Genomic DNA, 23189 nt, shown 5'->3' with positions numbered 1-23189 from the left:
TGTGATGGCTGCTTTCTGATCTACCTCAAAGAGTTTATTAGGTATCCTTATACCATGCATTAAAGGACGCGGTGGCTCAGTGGGTTAGGATGCTGAGCTTGTCGATCAGAAGGTCGGCAGTTTGGCGGGTCGAATCCTGAGTGCCGCGTAACAGAGTGAGCGCCTGTTACTTGTCCCAGCTTCTGCCAACCTAGCAGTTCAAAAGCACGTAAAAATGCAAGTAAAAAAATAGGGACCACTACGGTGGGAAGGTAACAGCATTCCGTGTGCCTTTGGCATCTAGTCATGCCGGTCACATGACCACGGAGACGTCTTCGGACAAGTGCTGGCTCTTTGACTTTGAAACGGAGATGAGCACCGGCCCCTAGAGCTGGAAACGACTAGTACGCATGTGCGGGGGAACATTTACCTTTTATACCATGCATTAGCTTAGGAGCTATCCAGGGCCTGGTGCTGAACAATATTGCAGAAAGGGATATACAGGGAATTTTTTGGAGTAGCATATTCAATCCATCTTCGTTTTCATCGCAGACAAAAAGATACAGATTTATATTTTGTGATTTTCCCATTTAACAAAGTTTTACATGACTCCCTGAACTGCAAAAGTAAACATGTAGACCTGCAAACAATATCTAGAGGAAGAATGAGGAATATGTGGTCTTCCAGCTTTGTTCAGCTTTACCTGCCCCTACCAATGGCCATGCTGACAAGGTATGATGAGAGTTCAATGTTTTCTGAAGGTCCACAAATTCCCCATTCAAGACTTGGAGTATTGTTACTCTTGGGAATAAACAGTCAACCATTCTAAGATAGTTAGCTTTTTACCAAATCCATCAGGAAGATTAAAAAGAGTACTGCACTAATTATATAGGAACATGACATCGCAAAAACATAGAATCTCTCTTCCTGAAACTCTGAGTTGATAGAGAACAGGTTTCAGAAAAACAGAATAACATAAATAGAATAAAATCAAGTTTTAATCTTCTTCTATGTAATATTTTTTGGGAAACTGAAATTCAGTATTGTACACTTTAATTATTTTCTCCTTGCTAAAACTACCCAGTTCCTCACTCTCTCTTTATAAAAGAGTCTCCAGTTCATTCTACTTTCACTGTCTTTCTTTGTACCTGATCTAATTTATGTATTTTTAATGGTCCCTTAAACCAATCACAGTAAATGAAAGAGATTAATTTAGAAATTAATTAATTAATTTAGAATTTAGACTATTTTCCCCTGTCACTTGCTAAAATTGCATTGATCTTATTGGCAAGTCATATTCTACTGCTGCCTTATATTCAGCTTATGACCAACTATATTTCCAAGATTTAACTTAACTGGATAGTTAACCAAAGAAGGAAAAATTCAAATATGAGGGTCATAACACTCTTCCACTGTTGTTCCCTAGCAACCAATACTTAAGCTATGCTGCTTATGACTAAAAATTTGCTATACAACCATCAGTACTACTACTGATTGACAGCTGTATCCTTTATTTATTTAGTCCCACTTTAAAACTATGGGGAAATGACAAAATCTGCTCTTTTGAAAGTCAAATGTGACTCTGTTGGGCTTTTTCAGTAACCTTCATTTTTCAAAATTTTTACAATAATACATCTTGAAGAAGATGCCTAGCCAGTTCAAGATCATTTCCTTAGCCTCAGGTCCTTTGCTATAGAAAATGTTACATCATTGTCATAACTGGAACATTAGTCTATGTTTCTTTTGCAACTGATTCTGAGCTAAATTTAACCATGTATTAGTTGAAGTTATTTTACTGCTAGGTTTGTGTTTGCAATTCCTACCAAGAGAGTCAGGAATATATTTATTTTTATTTATTTATTTTTTTTATTTTAATTCCATTTATATCCCGCCCTTCTCCGAAGACTCAGGGCGGCTTACAAGCTTAGCAGTAGCCTTCATTCTATGTATATGCCTGCTTATTAGGGCTTTCACACACACCCCCAAGCGGCATTATTACAAAGTCAGCTTAATTGCCCCCAACAATCTGGGTACTGGAAGTACCCAGAAGTACTGGATTTATATCTTGCCTTTTATTCAGGTCAAGGTGACTTACATAGTACCTCCCTCCTAGTTTTCCTAAGAACAACAGCTCTGTGAGATTGTTGGACTGAGAAAGAATGATTGGCCGAACGTCTCCAGCAATTTCTGCCTCTCAGCATCGTTTGCAAACAATGCTGCTCATTGCCCACCCAGACACAGAGTATCTAACTTGTACTTGTAGACACAAATATACATTGTTTTTGCTACTTTACATTTTCAAGTTTGCTTCAAGGTATAAAGGAGCAATAAAATTCCTACTGAAAACATTTTATGTTAAGCACCAAATAATTAATATATGTAAGAGTATTCTGCTATCATATATTTCCAATATTTAGAACATCTGCACTATATTATGTGAACATTTCATGTATACTTTTATCATTACAGTTATGTGATTTCAATATTTTTAGGGTTTTTTTGGATATACTATTAATAATTCTGCATTTTTAATGAAGTAATCATAACAGCAATTTTTAAAAATTATACTGATTTAAAAAACAATTATTATTAGGGGGTAGGCATACCTAACTTCATTTTTGAGGTAAGGGTCTAATATTCCATCTGCAGATTTTTTTAAAAAAAAAAATCTATGACCTTTCTCTACTACTGATTTTTGACATTTAGATGACTAAAAAAAGATGCTTTGAGTCATTAGTGCAGATTCTGCCCTAAAGTGCATGTCAACCAGTATCTGGAATAATTCTGTTATGGTTCTTTCTTTCCTGTCACTACTTTCACTCCCATCAGCAGTCCTTATCACTGCAGACCATGAACAATGCATGAGGTGACCACACTTCTTCTGATCACATTTCTTCTGCTAGTGGAAGAATGAAAGAATCAACACTTAACCCAGTGATGGCCAGTTTTGTTGGCACAACCAGGTTAGATGCAAAATGTAAATGGCACTCCTCAGTTCATGTATTAAAGTAGTGGAAAAGAGAGAGTATAAACCTACAATGGCTTTACACTGGGGATGGGGAGAATAGAGAGGTCCAAGCTCAGTGGAAATAACCCACCTGCATGCTTTGCAGAGATCTAGCACTTTTGCTGGATAATTAAATTCAGTATCTTTGCCAATGAAACTCTGCTCAGGTGAAAATAAATTTGTTCAACTGATGAAAAGACACATCACAAAATTTTGAGTGCACATCACAAATGTAATGTGTGGTGCTACTCTAAATGAGGAATGCAGTTTTCCTTTGGCTCTAAGCTTCTGCCCCAAGTATTCTGTTATTTTCCATATTCTTCCAGCCACTTTAATCCATCTTACTATTGACTATTATTAATTACTATTATTAATGTATGTAACTAGTTACTTCACAGCCACTTAAAAGGCTGAAATTTTCTGGCACCCAGCCAAACCTGGGTGCCATTGCAGATATTTTCTGAGAAATAACTGCAATGGCCAGACATCATAAATCCTCCATCAGAGGTATAGTTATCGTAGAATAGTGTCAATGTCTTTGAATGCCCATGAATGAAGTACAATAGACACCACACTGCTACATATTGATTCTTCAATAGACCATGTTGTAAACATATCAATCCAGTTTGCCTCCAGAACTAGAGATCAATAAAGCACATAAGGCAGCAAAATATGTTGTCCATTACAAATGTATATGTCTTTACGGCTATTTTTAATAGGGGAATCCTGATTTTCTTGACTAGCATAGTCAAGAATCAGGAGTGAACATGCTCCTGGTGGCAAGACCCTGCAGGTAATATTTTTAGGCAGCCTGTGTGCGATGAGGGTTTGCAGGGAGGGGGCAAGAGCTGTTTAATTCTTCTGGGAAAGATTTTTGCTCCCTAGATTTTAAAGTATTTTTTTAAAAAAATCATGTTAAGCCTATTTTTAGGGCTCTATACATTTCATTTTTATGCCTTGGTGGAGCAGTTGGCTAATGCCTCCTTAAGTAACACCAGCTGCCTGCAATTAGTGCAGGTTCGAGTCCCACCAGGCTCAAGGTTGACTCAGCCTTCCATCCTTCCGAGGTAGGTAAAATGAGGACCCAGATTGTTGGGGGCAATAAGCTGACTTTGTAATAATGCCGCTTGGGGTGTGTGTGTGAAAGCCCTAATAAGCAGGCATATACATAGAATGAAGGCTACTGCTAAGCTTGTAAGCCGCCCTGAGTCTTCGGAGAAGGGCGGGATATAAATGGAATTTAAAAAAATGACCAAAAAAATAAATGGTGATTTTCAGTCACTGTGGTCAAAGAAGAGTATGAAAAGGAACCAAAGAGTGTTAGAAATGGCAAACAGTCCTCAAGTCACAGAAAATCCAGCCATTATAGCTACAAGTTATTTCTAACCATCTATTATACCTATAGGTGTGATTTTAATAATGTGATTCTATGCATATCTACTCAGAAGTAGGCAAAGAAGGTAGGCACTATATTTAAAATCTGAAATATGTGTGATCAATTTGACAGCTTTTGGGAGGTCAGGGATATATTTGGAATTTTGAGGGTATGTTTTACTCAAGATTCATTTATAGAAGGCCTGCCTAATCCTAAACTGGCTTTCATGGTAGGCAATTAGTAGATGTTAGACATACTTTTAACCAGATAAGGTGACAAGCCGGTTAGACACACAGAGGTGATCATTAATTGTCCTATTGAGAGGGTGATTCTAAGAGCTAGAAAAGGCTATCTGAGCAACATAAACTATGATGTGAACCAATGTAGCTGCTTTGCTTTTAGAGAGGGAAGAGGGGCATCTTTGAAGGGTACTGTGTACAAATGTTTCTTGCAGTAAAAATCCTTTGAAGATGTATACTCTCCAGTCACAAAACATTCATTCATCAGAACTATACTTAGCCGTAAGGTGCTCTTTAGGCGCTACGTGTACACTTTGAGAGCAAGCAACTAAATTTCATTTTTAATTTGCGCCATTGTGCCCACAGTAAAAAAAATGGCAATAAAGGTTATATATCTTTATCATGCTAGTAGGATTTTTGCATAGTCCAAAATCATTATGGCAAATAAATACATTGCTAGAGACTGGTGCTATGCCTTGCACCATGCTAGCTTGCTATTTTTTTAAAAAAAATGAAATGAATGCTTTAAAAGAAATTAAAAAAAAAAGATGGATCTAGAACAGGGGTTCCCAACCGGGGGTGCGAGACGACATTCCAGGCGGTATGAAAAAAATGGTTTTAGAAGTTTCAAAATTATAGTGTATATGCCTAATTCTTTACTTTGAACTTTTGTAAGGGGTGTGAGAATATATCAGAAGCGTTCTAGGGGTGCAGGGTGTAGAAAAGGTTGGGAGCCACTGATTTAGAAGCATGGTAGACAACAAAGGAGGTATCTCACAATGAATAAGTGCTTCATAAAAAAAGTGGAAGACCTTACTATCACCTAATCAGCCTCTTAAATACCATAAAATTGAGCCTAAAAATCTGTTGAGAAATGTTATGATTGCATAGAAGACAATGTTATAGCGGAAGAACAAGCAGGATTTAGAGTAGGAAGATGTAATACAGACAAGGCAATAATATTGTAATTCTTAATAGAGAAATATCTTTGTGGATGTAAAAACACCCTTTATGCAGCTCTTATAGATCTTAGGTTTGCCTGCCTTTCACCATCTAGACTAGAGGGATACTATGGGGAAAAACTGCTAGTTACCAATATTGATAAAACATTCAACAGCAAATATATAAATGTTACTTGAGGGCTAGGTATGGTTCCCAAGGGTAAGCAACAGATTCGATCAGTACAACCAGGAGTGAAGCAAGGTTGCATTCTTGCTCCATTACTTTTCAATTTTTTTAAAAAATAAAGACAAATGCCTCAATAAAAATCAATTTCAGCCACCTAAAACTGGTTAACAGAAATATTCCAGTGGTCTTGTTTGGTGACAACATTGTTATTGTCTGTATAGAAATGAGAAAAAGAGTTCTAAAATCCTTAGGTCATTAAACTCTTTTTGTATATCTGGATGGCTCCAAAGAGAGGGTATCCCTATTTTATATTTCTTTTTCTCTAAAGATGAGTGTTACAATCCATCTGCATTTGGCTATTTGCCCCAAAAGTAATGACATAGTGTAGCTGTTTTATAGTACACAATCGGGGGTTTACTGTTGCAGCGGAGATGGTGCAATCTAACTTATGCAATTTCCTTAATTTGTGCCCTGATGTCATGGCCTCCCTTTGGCTGTTCTTGAAGACCAATACAGGAGGATTCCTTACCTGGGAAGACAATGCTCTTATGAATCTGGACACACAGAAACAACAGAGCATGTATTTCTCCAGTGCTTGTATTAGAGACATTTATACTAGTCTCATTTTACCATTACAGGATTCACAGGACAAATCTACACTCCCCTGCTGCTTTCAGGTTCTGTGCATTCATGTTTGCAATTCATAGTATGATGTCCTGTGCCATAAACTAGACTTAATGAGCCTCTAGTTATCCGCACTAGAATGCTCTGTAATCTGATGTATTTTTCCACGTACTAACCTTTATGCTCTCATACATCCATCTAGTACTCGTATCCCTCTTTTTTAGAGTCGTTTAGACTCATTTTTATATATAGTTTTTGTTTTAATATAAACTTTGTATCTTCTAGCTTTTCATAATTCTTATTTTTAGACTCTTACGCATGTTCTATGTCTTCCTGGGTCCCGAAAGATAACACTACCTTATTGAAGAGCCCCAGAGCACATCCACTCTGCTGGAGTATACTGGTTGGGCAAAAAACATGAAAGACAGATGATTGATCCCTCATATAGCTGGACCCTATAGCACTTAGGTCTTTATAAATAGCTACACCTTCAACCCTGCATGTGACCACACTGGCAATCAGTGCTGCTTAACGAGAAAGAGAAGCAATTCTGGAAAGTAAAAAAATAAGGTGCTGCCTTTAACTTTGTGTTAATCCATCAATAGTATGGACTCTTCTAATTATCAAAATTCCAACAAACGATTAGCCAGTATTTATTTATTTATTTAATTAGTTTTCTATACCGCCCTATTCCCGAAGGACTCAGGGCGGTTTACAGGGCAATATTTAAAAGACAATATAAATTAAGATAAAAATAGAATTCAAAAGAATTAAATTAATAATAGCCCAACAATAAAACAATGTTAAAACTTAAAACTAAAAACCCCCTCAGTCCAGGCCAGATAGATCGAAAAGCCAGGTTTTCAGGTCCCTATTGTCGATGTACTTCTGAATATGCACTCTTATTCGTTGGGATGTTGGTATTTATACACCGTATATGCAGAGCTGTGAGGAGCTGCATTCTCAAAGTCATTCTTGAGGGTCCAAAGTCTGTCCTCTTAGAAATAAATCTTCCTGGATTCAAGGGACGTCCCAAATACTCCGGCTTTAATGTGAAAATATATATATTTATTTTTATTTTATTTATTTTAATTCCATTTATATCCCGCCCTTCTCCGAAGACTCAGGGCGGCTTACAAGCTTAGCAGTAGCCTTCATTCTATGTATATGCCTGCTTATTAGGGCTTTCACACACACCCCAAGCGGCATTATTACAAAGTCAGCTTAATTGCCCCCAACAATCTGGGTCCTCATTTTACCTACCTCGGAAGGATGGAAGGCTGAGTCAACCTTGAGCCTGGTGGGATGCGAACCTGCACTAATTGCAGGCAGCTGGTGTTACTTAAAGAGGCATTAGCCCGCTGCTCCACCAAGGCTCATATATATATATATATATATATATATATATATATATATATATATATATATATATATATATATATATATATATATATATATATATATATATATATATATATATATATATATATATATATATATATATATATATATATATATATATATATATATATATATATATATATATATATATATATATATATATATATATATATATATATATATATATATATATATATATATATATATATATATATATATATATATATATATATATATATATATATATATATATATATATATATATATATATATATATATCTCCCCTTCATTTGTCCTTGTTGTAAAGCGGACGATATTTCAAGCATTTACTCTTCCAGGTAATTTGTCTAGCCATCACTTAAATGTCCCCACGTAGAAAACTTGATCCAATCGTAGTTTTCGAGTTCACGAAGAACTTTCTTCTACACTCGAGACTGAGCGTATTAGAAAAAAAAAAGAAGAAGCGCAAGAGCGTTCTTCCTGCCATATTTAGTAACGCTGGTGTACTTATAAACGATGCTGAACCTAAGGCTCTCTGAAGCCTCCTTAAGCTAGCAACCTGCCGCCTGCTTCCCGCTTCTCTGCGCCAGGGCCAAAAAAAAAAGGCCCGGGCAGGAGCCGAAGGGGAAAAAAAGCAAAAAAAAGCACCTTGCCTCCGGCGCAAGAATTCTCGCTCTCGCACATGCTCCAACAGAAGCCCGGGCATGTGCAGTAGCCTTGCAGAGGCTGCTCAGGGCTCTCTCGCCTAGCGCCCGCCTCAAACCTCGCCCTCTCCGCTTGCATCCAGGTGCGAGGGGCGCCAGACAGCCGCCATCGGGGCGGAGGAAAAGTGGCATTTCCGGGTGCCACTCCGCAAGACGCCCCGCGCGGGCCGAGGGAGGCGAAATGAGCGGCTCCGAGGAAGAGAGGCAGTTGGAGCTCATCAGCAGCCTGAAAGAGCAAGGTAAGGTTCACAAAAAAAAAAAAAAAAAAGCGCGAGGCAGCCGCCGGTCGGAGTCGAACCCTCCACGTCCGGGCAGCGCCCAGCAGCTGCGGGCAGGCTTGAGTGAGGCGAGGCGCTTTTTCGCTTCTGCTCTCGCGCGCGCCTTCCTTTTCGGGGCGCCTCAGAAAAGCGGAGGAAAAAAAAAAAAAAGGACGCCGAGGCGCTTTCTGGAGGCAATCCCGGAACGGCCTGAAGCGGAGGAGCGTCTGAAGGCAATGTCAGAAAGGCAAAGCAGCCGAGACTTTGGTGACCAGCCTTTGAGGGTGGGGCGTCACCTCGGAGGCGGCAGACTTGTAGCCCGAGGATCCCGTGTCGAGACAGCTGTTCGGTGACCGCCGTGCTCTCCTTACGCGGAGATCCGCTGAAGCCAGATTTCTTATGCCTCGATTTTATTTTATTCTCTTGCCTCCTCGGCGCGCTCTCTTGTATTCCTGGGCGCTCCCACTGCAGGAAAATGTGCAGGTCCACCCACTTTCCTTTCTCAACGATTTCACCGAGCCTTAATTTACTTACTTAGTCAAGACTTCCTTAGCAGCTCAGCTTCAGCTGTATTTATTATTTGTTGCGTCGGCTGGTTGGCGTGGTAGTAATAATAGACTCTATCCATTGGTGGATTTTGAAAGTAAGGGATAGGACGAAATCCTATGTAGCATCTAGAACAGCGTTTCCCAACCTTAGGAACTTGAAGATGCGTGGACTTCAACTCCCAGAATTCCCCAGCCAGCTATGCTGGCTGGGGAATTCTGGGAGTTGAAGTCCACGCATCTTCAAGTTCCTAAGGTTGGGAAACGCTGATCTAGAAACACCTTCTCACTTAACCTGCAAAGATGTCTTCCCTCTTCCATTATGAAACTAAAACCCTGTTCACAATTGGGGGAGGGGGGGGGAAATGTGCAGGGAAATTACTTGAAACAAAAATAGAACTGAATGTGTTTTGTTGACTTTGCTTCAGAATTTACCTCTTCAATAGATAATACATCCCTGGATAGGAAATTAAATTTAACTCATAACTTAGTGCTCAGCAGTTTTTAATGCTTGAGCAATCCAGCCTTTGATGCTTTGGGCTACAACTCTGAAAATGGAAGTATCCTAACTTGTGAGATTAAGGGAGGTGAGGTGCTCACTTAGTGACAAAATAGTGTGACTACAAACCAGCTGATCTACCTCAAGTTGTTTGTGATGATAGCCCTGGAAAGGAACAAAGAGCAGCTTTGTTCTCCTTAGAAAAAAAATAAGTAGTATTAATGAGATTTACCAGTACAATTTCAGCATTTTTTCTGATTTCTTGCTGTCTTGTGAGAGTTAAATTCATTTTAGACAACTCTTCATGGCAATAATAACTGTGAGTTTCAGTTAGCCCATTCTGACTTGATGCCATGTTGTTTTGTCTTCTTGGTCAACTGTGTATGAACAGAAACAACGTTCATTAAATCAAACATATAAACCAATGATGGAAACTATTTTTGGCCTAAAATTTTAATCCTAGTCCAAGCATTGACATGAACCCCATACAAATTTTAGGTGTGGTTTTACATCATCTCTTAATTATTCATGGAGTTTTCTAACACCCAGATTCTCAGCTGATCTTATGTAAGCCTGCAAGTGGAAGAGACAATTCCTTTCCCAATAATGCAGTGCTGAGAAGATTGGATAGGAAACTTTTCTGTTTTGTTAGTGCTGAAAAAGGGGTGCCTTTTCAAAATTCAGGCAGGGTGGGAAAGGCATAAGTACAGGAGAAGAAGAGAAGAAGATAGGCTTAAGATAGGCTTAAGATACTCCAGAAGATAGGCTTAAGATACAGAAGGATCTGAACAGACTCGAACACGGCACTATCTAACAAAATGAAATTCAATGGTGAAAAAAGTAAGGTTCTACATTTAGGCAGGAAAAATCAAATGCATAGGTATAGTATAGGTGGTACCTTGCTCAATAGTAGTAACTGTGAGAGGGATCTCAGAGTCTTAGTAGACAATCACTTCAATATGAGCCAGCAGTCTGCTGCAGCTGCCAAAAAAGCCAACACAGTGCTAGGCTGCATTAACAGAGGGATAGAATCAAGATCACGTGAAGTACTAATACCACTTTACAATGCCTTGGTAAGGCCACACCTGGAATATTGCATCCAGTTTTGGTCACCACGATGTAAAAAAGATGTCGAGACTCTAGAAAGGGTACAGAGAAGAGCAACAAAGATGATTAGGGGGCTGGAGGCTAAAACATATAGGGAACGGTTGCTGGAATTGGGTATGTGTAGTTTAATGAAGAGAAGGGTGAGGGGTGACACGATAGCAGTGTTCCAATATCTCAGGGGCTACCACAAAGAAGAGGGAGTCAAGCAAAGCACCTGAAAGCAGGACAAGAAGCAACGGATGGAAACTAGTCAAGGAGAGAAGCAACCTAGAACTAAGGAGAAACTTCCTGACAGAACAATTAACCAGTGGAACAACCTGCCTCCAGAGGTGGTGAATGCTCCAACACTGGAGGTTTTTAAGAAGAGACTGGACAGCCATTTGCCTGAAATGGTATAAGGTTTCCTGCCTGAGCAAGGGGTTGGACTAGATGACCTCCAAGGTCCCTTCCAACTTTATTATTATTATTATTATTATTATTATTATTATTATTATTATTATTATTATTATTATTTTATTATTATTATTATTATTATAGAGAAGACAGTTCTTCCCTTGCTGTAAAAAGTTGTGAAAAGGTTACTCTCCAATATCTTGAACTGAACTGTGATCTTTTGCAGGCAAACTAATTGTTCTTTTAAGCTGCAACCTATCTTAGGGGTCTTTAATTTGAAATTTGCAGAACAGAGTCTCACAAAATAATTGTTATAATGGCGTGGCCAAAATAAAACTTCATTTTTCAATAAACAAGGAAAACACTAGGTTGTAGCTACCCATAATTTTCTTTTTAAGAATTTTGGATTTGATCAGGCATAGAGATATCGTTTAATTGGGTGTTTTGCTTTGCAGTGTGCTGGCTTCCATTCCAGCTGCCTTTCAGCATTCTGAATCAGTTGAGATGCTCTACCTTCACCAAACTTTTTTTGTGTGTGAAATTTCTGGGAACCTTGGGATTTCTATGCAGATTTTGCACGTGGATGGATCTCTAATGAAATAATACTTCCGATTATTAATAACTTAAACATAATCTAATACAACATAATGCAAGAAGTTGTGCTCTGAAAGATTTCCAAATGTGACTGAGCTTTTTATTGTGATAAAGTAAGGAATTAAGTAGAAGAAAAACATAAGTAGAAGAAAAACTCTTCTACTTAAAGATCTTAAAGATCTTCTCAAGGAAGCTCCTTAAAGGTACAGGTAGTCTTTGACTTATGATGGCAAGTGAACCCAAATTTCTGTTTTTAAGTGAGACATTTGTTAAGTGAATTTTGCCCCAATTTTATGACCCTTTTGCCATAGTGAAGTGCATCACTGTGACACAGTTGTTAAGTGAATCTGGCTTCCCATTGACTTTGCTTGTCAGAAGGTGGCAAAAGGTGATCACATGACCCCCCTCCTGGACACTGCAACCATTATAAATGTGAAACAGTTTCCAAATGTCTGAATTTTGATCATGTGACCAGTGGGATGCTGCAACGGTGGTGTGAAAAGTGATCATAAATCACGTTTTCTGTGCCGTTGTAACTTTGAACAGTCATGTGATGACTCAGGGCCCCAAACAGAGGCAAAGCAGTTGACTGGCGAGGGAAACAGTCTTTTAATCACTGCCCAAGTTCTCCAAAAGCTCCCACGTAAGCTGGCAAGAGTTCAGCAAATGCACACAAAGGCAAGACAGATAACACAAAAATGTAAACAGTCCTTTTAACTCTCGGCTTGCCTGCAGTCTGCAAACAGAGAGACTTAGAAATGTCTTCTGTGGTTGTGAAGCAGGAACCCACCGGTCCGGATTTCAAAGTGTCCAGGTTAGACAAGAACACAATTCACTATCTCAAGCTAACACGTCTGTTCCCGGCAAATGCCCCACCCCACAGCGTCTCTTTATATCTTAGTCCCCAGGTGTGCCTTGTGAAGTGGGGCAGGACGCTCTCCTCCTGAGCAATTGAGCCTGCCTCCGTTGTTCTCTCCTCTCTGCTCTCCTTGCTTCTCGCCTGCACTCTGCCTTTCCTGTTCCACACCTGAAGGGCCCTGGCCTGCCTCAGCCTGCTTTTCCCTACAGGCCTCCGAAGCCACAGACACCCACTCCCGGGCCTCAAGAAAGCACTACATGTCTTCCTCAGAGTCAGGCTCGGACAGAGGCATGACAGGTCACTAAATGAAGTGTTGTAAGTTGAGGAATACCTGTACTGCTCCAGCCTTAACCCTAGTGAGCATTCAGCCTGAATATGTTTGGCTCAAAGGGAGGCGGACTGGAGCCATGTGTATCCCACAAAAATATCCTTGCATTCCTTATTTCTGAAACTTTATGTGTTATATTTTTTTTAATAAGAATAAAAATAAAGGAAGCCATTAAAAAGTATAATATACATAAAAATAGCGCAACTATAAAAAGATAAAAGGTTATTGCACTCTAGCCTACATATTTATTAAGAGTTATCTTGCATTGCTGCTGGTAAAGTGTCAAGCCCAGTTTAAGATATAAGATATTAAACAATAAAGGCCATTTATTTGTGATCCAACCAGTGAAATTACTTTGGAGAAGTAAATTGGACAAGTAGCTAGGAGAAGCTTTATTTATGGAACTTTTTTTGCAAGGGAAGTATGGTTGTCTGTCATATCTGGCATCTTCAGATATATCTCAGCACGTATCTATTTACTTATACATGTATAGGATGATCAGTGGTTCTAGGGTCAGCTTGCTTCTTTACATTTTTAAAATGAACATTGTTTTAATCCCAGTGTTGCTATTCTTTTTGAATAAGGGACAAAATATGTGTCATGACATCATTATACAAAAAACACAACTTGTGTAATTGTATTGTATTGTGTCATTCATAAGAACAGTGTTGCTGGTTGACAGTTGACCTTGACAGTTGATAGACCATATCCTTGACCAAGCAACAAAGGGAAAATATGACTTAAGTACAAAACAAGAAGGAAACATGTGCAAAAGACTAAGGCAGGCACCTCCCAAATTCACATGGCTACAAGGTGTGTGGTGGGGGAAATAAAGCAAGTCAGACTTGCAAAGTTCTGTTACTATAGTCAATATTTAATAAAAGTAGTTTTAGCTAAGTAGAGCTGATCTTTTGGTCTGGTTTATAGCAGTGTCTGTCAGTCCCATTATTGTATGATATGCCCATGTGTCAAGAAATTAAAAAAACGCTTGCTCCTGGGGAGGAAAGCCATGGCAAATCTAGACAGCACACTAAAAAGCAGAGATATCACCCTGTCAACAAAAGTGTGTATAGTCAAGGCTATGGTCTTCCCAGTTGCAATGTATGGCAGTGAAAGTTGGACCATAAGAAACGCTGAGCACCAAAGAATTGAGGCCTTTGAACTATGGTGCTGGAGAAGACTCCTGCGAGTCCTTTGGACTGCAAGGAGATCAAACCGGTCAGTCCTAGAGAAGATCAACCCTGACTGCTCTTTAGAAGGCCAGATCCTGAAGCTAAAACTCAAATACTTTGGCCACCTAATGAGAAGAAAGGACTCACTGGAGAAGAGCCTAATGCTGGGAAAGATTGAGGGCAATAGAAGAAGGGGACGACAGAGAATGAGGTGGCTGGATGGAGTCACTGAAGCAGTAGGCGTGAGCTTAAATGGACTCCAGAAGATGGTAGAGGACAGGAAGGCCTGGAGGAACGTCCATAGGGTCGCGATGGGTCGGACACGACTTCGCAGCTAACAACAACAACAATGCCCATGTGTCTGTTATTTTAACACAATCTCAGTTGTAAGTCCATACTTATGCTGTGTATGTAAAGAGATTGAGTAGAATTAATGGATGTCATCCTGGTCAAACACAATTTTCATCCTTTGGTAATTTAATATCTTATATGACTATTGTCAGAAAGGCACTGTAATGTATTCCATATATTTATGGAAAATTTACCATAGAGTGCTCTTCAGATATATCAGAAAACATTAATATAGAATGATTAATAGTAGCTGTCTTTTCAGACAACTTGCTTGATGTATGAATGTTGGGTTTCAGTAGAATGTATTGGGTACACAGTGTTAGGAATTGTAGTGCAGAGGTCTCCTTGTGCTACCAAGGAGTTGCACAGACAAGGAAGGGTACTGAGAGTAGTAAGAGTCACACAGTAACCATAAGAGTACACTGAGTTGTGAAAACAGAAAGTACTTTACTTTTGAGGTGGTGTAAAAACAAAATGCACGGTCAAAAATTAACAGTCCAGGTCATACATAATAGTAACAGTCCAAGGAGTATTCCAAATACAAAGTCTTCTTACCAGTCCAGAGGTCAATACACAGTTCAGGTTTATCACAGTAGTAAACCAACAGTACAGCAAAACAGCAATAGTAGAGAGAGCAGTGAATTCAGAGAGAGAGAAGCTACGTTCCTAGCTTCCTCTTATGGCCATGAGAACACTTACACACCCATTGGTCAATTAACATCTTAAAGTCACAACATCATAGTTTATATATTTTCAACCCAACTATGTAGGCTATCACCATATGCCTAACACACAGTTAGCAAGGCTTGTTCTCATCCTACCTAATACCTGGATATGAAAGGTCCTATCATTTGGTACATGATTTGTGGCTTTACATACAGGACAGAACGCTCAGAGTTGAATTGGAAAGACTTAATGCCATCTCTATGATGATGTAATAAAATGTCATTTCAGTTCAGGTAACAAGTTCAATTCCCATCCTGGCTGTGTCTTGAAAGATACAAAAGCCCCGGGGGGGGGGGGGAGATTTCTAAATGAAAATATTTTATTGAAATTGGGTATTTAAAAGCAACTTGAATTTAACATTTTCTTGAAGCATTGTATAAAATGTGAATCTACCTTAAGCCTCAAAAAAATAGGATTTTTTGCTTCTATCATTTTGTTTATGAATACTTGTTAACGGAAGTGTATGGAAGCAAGAATAGTCCTATTCTGTTGATATGGTATGAGCACAACACATACAATCAAGTCCTAACCCTCCTCTAAAGTTGAAAAAATGAACAAGGTTGGTGAAAAAAGGACATATAGAGAAGATACACAGGAAGGAGGAGCCCTCCACAAATACAAGAGACAAGAGAGGGAAAGAAGAGAAGGTGAAGGAGAAAATTAACAGTTCTGCAATATGTATTCCAAGTATCCTCCATTGACTGACTGTTGAAGAAATACCTGTTTATCAGTGTCCAAAAGCATTTTTCCCCAAGAGTATTGTATGACGTTCCTATCACCATAGAACTTAAAATCACCATATTTTTAACTTCTAACAGCAAAAGTGTTTTCTTGCTTGTGGAAAGTATTTGTTCTTCTTTTAGTCTATTTTACTCTCACAAGTGAAGTGGGGAAAAAGCCAGATATTTTGTACTTTTTTTTCTGTGTATAAACAAACGGGAAGGGAAAGTGAAGAAAAAAAAATAACTGTACCAACCAGTTGGCTTAACTGATACTGCTTTTACTTCTAAATGTTACATTTAGACAGTGCTTTTTTTGTAAAAGAAAAAGGTGCTGGAACTCACACATGTCATACAACCCGCCTTGCCTACCCTACAAGGTTCCATCCAAAAAAGGTGCCGGAACTCCGTTCTGGGCGTTCTATGAGAAAAAAAGCCCTGCATTTAGACTTAACAATCAGAAATATATGAGAGTATTGATAAAATATTAGCTTTGTCTTGACCTCTGGTGAGTAATAGAAGTTTGCAAAACATTCTATGTATGGAATGCTCTGTGCATGGAGCAGGGGTATTTATAGTCATGCTTTATTCATATGCAGATGTGGAGCATACAGTATGTGTTCTGATAGGTGTTCCAAGGTGGATGCAATGGAGAAACAGAAGTTTTGGTTGCCCAGAAGTGTAAGGATGGGGGGAATATAGAGCAATAGCTGGGAAACCATGTTTTAGTGAAGCGATAAGGGATGTGGATTGGGTCATTGGATCAGCAAGTAGGTTAGCAGGTAGAAGGGAGAGTGATGGGGATACACAGTAGTCTTATATGCCAAATAAATAGGTAAGTTTATTTTTCTATAAAAATGAATTTATAGATACCATGTAAAACAGTATTTCCCTGTTCTGATGAATTCCAGAAGTGTTGGTCTATGTGCTAGAAATTGTAGTCACACTTGGAGGGCAGCATGTTGAGGAAGGCTGAATTTAAGACTGTGACGTTCCCCTCACCATGCCTCCCTCCATTATAATTATGGGCATTTCAGTAGGCTAGTAATTGATCTGATGAATCAGTAAAGTGAAGGGAGATGGCAATAACTTAAGTATCAATCAGAATAGAGCTGGGAGGGACCTTGGAGGTCTTCTAGTCCAACCTCCTGCTCAAGCAAGAGACCCGATACAATTTCAGACAAGTTGCTGTCCAGTCTCTTTTTCAGAGTCTCCTGCTTCTGAAGGCAATCTGTCCCATTGATTAATTGTTCTCATTGTCAGGAAATTTCTCCTTAGTTTTAGGTTGTCTCTCTCCTTCATTAGTTTACATCCATTGCTTCTTGTCCTGCCTTCTGTTGCTTTGGAGAATAGATTGATCCCCTCTTCTTTGTGGCAACCCCTCAAATACTGGAATACTGCTATTATGCCACTCCTGCTCCTTTTCATTAGACTAGCCATACCCAGTTTCTGCAACTGTTCTTCATATGTTTTAGTCTCCAGACCTTTAATCATCTTAGTTGCTCTTCTCTGCCAGTATTTCTTGATGGCAGGAGACATTTCTTCCAAAGAATCTTTCTTGCTTCCAGGATGATACCTTCTAAATGGCACGAGTGCCTTACCCCAAAACATCTTTGCACTTTGGCAACTGTAGGCAAATCAATTAATTGCTAGTGGCACTAATGAATCCTTTAGCTAATTTAATCTGGAATGCCTTTAACAGAATGCCATCTCTCCTTTTCAAAAATGCCAAACCTAATTATAAGACAACAGAGGTACTCAAAGCAGCTTAAACCACCCCCAAAGGTGAAAGCCTACACAGAGGGTTGTGAATCTTCGTGGTGCCAAAAATCAGAAAGGCGAAGTCCTCCAAGTATATAGGAATTAAGTTGTTTAGAACAGTACACATTACAATGATGCCCACAGGGCTTTAAAAAGAGGAAAACAAAATTGGTCTTTAATACAATTTAAGCACAAAAATTCTATTGTCTTCAATGAATTAGTCCAGTGTCAAAAGTGTGAGAAGCCGAAGGCTGCTTCTAAAGCAAGCATTTCTTGAAATGAAGTTTGTATATTTATTCTGGTACCACTAATTTCATTCATTGGAATGTAGAATATGATATAACATCTTAATGATTTTGTTTCTTTTTCATATAAAATCCAAAGTGATCTTTGTAGCGAGTCTGCTGTTTTGGTTGATCTATGTTACATACCAATCCCCCGGGAGCCTTCGGTCCTAACGGGGAACCCTAACCCGGCAGCCGTTGACAGTTGACAAAAGGCTGCCGGAAGAAGTCACGCATGCGCACGAGCCAACAGGCAGCCATTGACAGTGACAGCTGTCAAAAGGGCTACCAGGAGCATTCACGCATGCGCCAAGACCGATCCAGCTGACAGCCGCCGAAGCTGTCAGAACGCCGGTTCCCAAACAGGTCCACCAGCCAGCCGGCCGGTCAGCTGGCGGATTCCCCAAGTAGCCGAGCAAGCACAGCCCCCAGGAGCTGTCAGACTGCCGGAAGGCTATTGGCTGCCGCCCTAGCGGCGGGAAAGCACGGTTCCCTGATTGGTTGTTATGTTTGACAGTTCTCTATATAAAGCCGGTTTTGTGCGCCTGTCAGCTGTCCGGAGCTGAAGCCAAATAAACGCCTGAAACCCTGCCTGCCGCCTCCCTCTCGTCCTTTGTGGAACAATTCACCTGGCGACGAGGGTGGGATTCCGATACAACAGAGCTGGCCCCTGAGCTAAGTCACGAACAGAAGGAGTTCCGATCCCTCCAGCCGGCTAAGTCACTGCTGAAGTCGCTATTGAGGGCAAAGGAACCCTTCTGCAGCTCGAACGGTACCGTGGACCCACACTATGGCCAACCTAGGACACATCAGGGAGTTCGACGTCTGGCATCCCAAGGGATGGGAGTCACACTGGGGGCAGGTCGAGGGCTACCTCGTCGTCAACAAAATAACGGAGGACCGCCACAAAGCAGCAGCCCTACTCTGCCTCAGCGGACCAGCCGTCTATGACGTTGCTGTAGAGCTCTGCAGCCCGGACCCCGTCACTACGATTCCATATGCTGAGCTGACCGATCGCCTCAGCAAGCATTTTATGCCCCGACGGTCAGAATTGTATTGGCGGCTCCACTTCGCTCGTCGACACCAGCAACCGGGCGAAGCATCCACCGCGTTCATCGCGGGGGTGTGCCACGCCGCCCGCAGATGCCAATTTCCGGACCTGGAGGACCGCATTAGAGACCAAATCATCGCTGAACTTTTGAACGAACGGCTCCAGTGGAAATTGGTGGCCAAGCCCACGATGGATCTCGCTGAGCTCACACTAGAGATCATGGCGTATGAGGACAGCCATCGTGAGGACTCCCCTGCATTCAGCGGCAGCCCCAGCGGGTCAGTGCATCAGGCCTGGGAGCCAGACTACGAATCCCCGGAGACCGGCGCCGGTGTCGACGCAATCATCCCCCGGTTCAACAGGATGGTCGCTGACCGTGAGGGGAACCGCAGACCGACCAAGCCAGGGGGCTCCGGCCAAAAAGCCATCACCCCCGGGCCCAGGGCCAAGTGTGCCAGCTGCGGCAGAGCCCACGCCAGAGCTACTTACCGTTTTAGGAACGCCAAATGCCACGGATGCGGGAAGTCCGGGCATATCCGCTCTGCGTGCCGCAGCCAAAACCGGGAGACCCTCCATGAACTTGAGGAAATTCCGGCAGGTAGGACCAAATTTCCCTTCCCTGCCAAAAAAACCTTCTAGGCCTCCGTATTATCTATCCTCACCAGACAGAAAGCTTTGTCCATCCACCACCTACAACCCAAAATCAAAATCTGGGTCAAAATCCAGGGGGTCCCTTGTGAGATGGAAGTGGACTCTGGGTCCTCCTTCTCCATAATGTCCTGGGACACTCTCTGAAAAATCAGCTCTAAAAGCAAACGCCGCATTTCCCTTCAGCCTTCCTGAATCTTACTCGCTGATTTCCAGGGGGCCACCATAAAATTAAAGGGGCAGGCCAAATTGAGGGTAGAATTTAAAAAGTTCCAAGGGTACCTTTCGGTCCAGATTACCGAAGGACCCAGGGCCAGCCTCATCGGCCTTGACTGGTTCGAGGCTCTGGGCATCCGTCTTGAGGGAACCAACCGCATCCAGTCACAAACCCTAGAAAACGTTTGCCACATGTTCACAGATGTTTTCGATGGGACACTAGGCAGGTATACTGCCCCCCCCCATAGACCTCAAGCTCAAACCGGAGGTTGGTCCCATCCAAATTAAAGCAAGAAGGGTGCCCTTCGCTTTAAAACAAAAGATAGAAGCTGAATTAGATCGCCTAGTGACCTTAGGGGTCCTGGAACCCACAGACGGGGGAACCTGGGAAACACCCATCGTAACCCCAGTCAAGCCAAACGGGGATGTGAGGATCTGCGCGGACTATAAGGCCACCCTAAACCGCGCATTGAACCCCCACGCATACCCAGTCCCCGCAGGCAAGGACGTGCTGTCCGAAATCGGCTCTGGCTCCATTTTTGCCAAACTCGATCTGGCGCATGCGTTCCTCCAACTACCTGTCACCAAAGAAACAGCTGATGCCCAAACTATTGTCACACACCGCGGTGCCTTTAGGGTAAACCGCCTTCAATTTGGAATTTCAGTGGCTCCTGGTATTTTCCAGGAAGTCATGGAGAGAACCCTGAAAGGGATTCCAGGGGTCTGCCCCTACTTCGATGACGTCCTCATCGCAGGGGAATCCGAAAGTACTTTGGCAGCCAGACTGCAAGAAGTACTAACCAGATTCCGCAGAGCAGGTTTAAAACTTAAACGTGAAAAATGCTCCATAGGAGTTCCATCCACGGAATTCCTAGGCTACAAAATTGACTCGCAGGGAATTCACCCCACTAACTCCAAAATCCTTGCCATCAGGGCCGCCCCAACCCCCAAAAACAAGACGGAGCTCCAGGCTTTCCTGGGGCTCTTGAATTTCTATCATGCCTTCCTACCCAGGAAGGCAACCATTGCAGAACCCCTCCACAGGTTACTCGATAAAGGGGCAGCCTGGCAGTGGACGGCAGCCCACGACAACAGTTTTAAAACGCTAAAACTAATGCTGTCCAGCAACGCGACCATTTCCCACTACCAAGAAAGTAAACCTCTCTGCATAGCCTGCGACGCATCCCCGTATGGGATCGGAGCAGTTTTGAACCACTTACTTAGCGATGGGACACAGGCACCGGTGGCCTATTATTCCAGGACCCTATCCAAAACCGAAAGGAACTATGCCCAGATCGATAAGGAGGCCTTGGCAATCGTGGCTGGCATCAAAAAATTTCACGATTATCTTTATGGCCGCACCTTCATAATTTATACGGACCACAAGCCATTGCTTGGGCTATTCACCTGGGACTGTCAAACTCCCCAAATCTTGTCTCCCAGGATGCTGCGATGGACCACGTTCCTCGCGGCATACTCCTATCAATTAATTTACAAACCAGGGCGACAAATGTGTCACGCTGACGGCCTCAGCAGGCTGCCCCTACCCCTCTTAGACCCAGACCCAGCCTCAGCAGGTAACATCTTAGCCATCCAGGAGCTGCTGGAATGCCCGCTGACAGCGAATGACATCGCTGCCGCAACCTCACGAGACAAAACACTTAGCAGGGTATTGGCATGGGTACATACTGGATGGCAATCCACTTGCCCAGGCACAGATTTCCAGCCATACTTCACCAGACAAAATGAACTGACCTCACACCTGGGGTGCATACTCTGGGGTTGCAGAGTAATCGTGCCACCCGTGCACAGACTCAGAGTCCTGCACACATTACACGAAGGGCACCCTGGCATCGTAAAGATGAAAGCCCTGGCCCGTAGTTATGTATGGTGGCCAGCTATCGACAAAGACATCGAAGCACATGTAGCCGGCTGCTATTTATGCCAGCAGTCCCGACCAGTGCAACCCAAGGCCCCAATTCACAAATGGGAAACCACCAGAAATCCTTGGTCCCGGGTCCACATTGATTTCGCCGGCCCTTTCCAGGGGCAGGTTTTCCTCATTGTAGTGGACAGTTATTCCAAATGGCTGGAGGTTCTCCCGGTTTACAGCACAACAACAGCTGCCACCATTCAAGCCCTCAGGGGAATCTTCGCAATGCACGGCCTCCCCGATGTTTTAATCTCAGACAACGGCCCTCAAAGAGCCTTGGTGGAGCAGTGGGCTAATGCCTCCTTAAGTAACACCAGCTGCCTGCAATTAGTGCAGGTTTGCATCCCACCAGGCTCAAGGTTGACTCAGCCTTCCATCCTTCCGAGGTAGGTAAAATGAGGACCCAGATTGTTGGGGGCAATTAAGCTGACTTTGTAATAATGCCGCTTGGGGTGTGTGTGAAAGCCCTAATAAGCAGGCATATACATAGGATGAAGGCTACTGCTAAGCTTGTAAGCCGCCCTAAGTCTTCGGAGAAGGGCGGGATATAAATGGAATTAAAATAAAAAAATAAAATAAAAATAAATTTACCTGTCGTGAATTTCAGATCTTCGCGAAGAACAATTGTATTAGGCACGCAACGTCGGCCCCCTTCCATCCATCGTCCAATGGCCTTGCTGAGGTTATGGTGAGGGCCACCAAAGATGCCCTCCGAAGGATCATCACGGGAGATTGGCACCGTCGCCTGGCACAGTTCCTCCTGGCTCACCACGCTACACCCTGCTCCTCCACCGGAAAAACTCCTGCTGAACTACGATGGGGCCGCCGATTGGTGACAAGGCTGGACAGACTTCACCCTGACAGACCAGCGGCCGAAATGGTCACCAACGCCCATCCAAGGACATTCTCCCTGGGACAAAATGTCTGGACTAGGGACTATGGGGGAAGGGACAAATGGATCCAGGGAGTCATCCTGGACCAAACAGGGCCCTTATCCTACACGGTGTACACCGGGAAGGGACTCGTACATCGCAGACATGCAGACCAGCTCCGGCCCAGGTCACCCCCAAACACTCCCCTGCGCCCACCTTCCGAGGAGCCCGAACCATTTAGCAACATCACCCCTAGCGAACCACAATCACCCCAGAACATACAAACCCCGCCCTTGCCTCCCCAGGAAGTAACACCAACGGCGCCACACTCAGAAGAGGAGGGGCCCCTCCTCTGCCGTTCCAGCAGGACCAGACGGCCCCCCGCCTACCTCGCGGACTTTGAATGGACTGGAAACA

At 42.3% G+C, this 23189-nt stretch overlaps 1 protein-coding gene across 2 annotated transcripts in view; it reads left to right on the top strand.

Moving 5' to 3' along the window:
• Positions 1 to 8429: 8429 nt before the first annotated feature.
• The window catches only part of SHTN1 (shootin 1), a 100348-nt gene continuing 85588 nt past the window's right edge, over positions 8430 to 23189 (top strand). For both annotated transcript variants that reach the window (XM_081328310.1, XM_081328309.1), the window contains exon 1: positions 8430 to 8696. In XM_081328310.1, the coding sequence (XP_081184436.1) occupies positions 8639 to 8696 (58 nt within the window). In that variant the 5' untranslated portion in view covers positions 8430 to 8638. The remainder of the gene's footprint in view (positions 8697 to 23189) is intronic.

The sequence above is a fragment of the Vipera berus genome, assembly GCF_964194415.1.
Source record: "Vipera berus genome assembly, chromosome: 5".
NCBI classification, from domain to species: Eukaryota; Metazoa; Chordata; class Lepidosauria; order Squamata; family Viperidae; genus Vipera; species Vipera berus.
The sequence above is the reverse complement of the archived record's forward strand: the minus strand, read 5'-3'. Positions and strand labels throughout refer to the sequence as shown.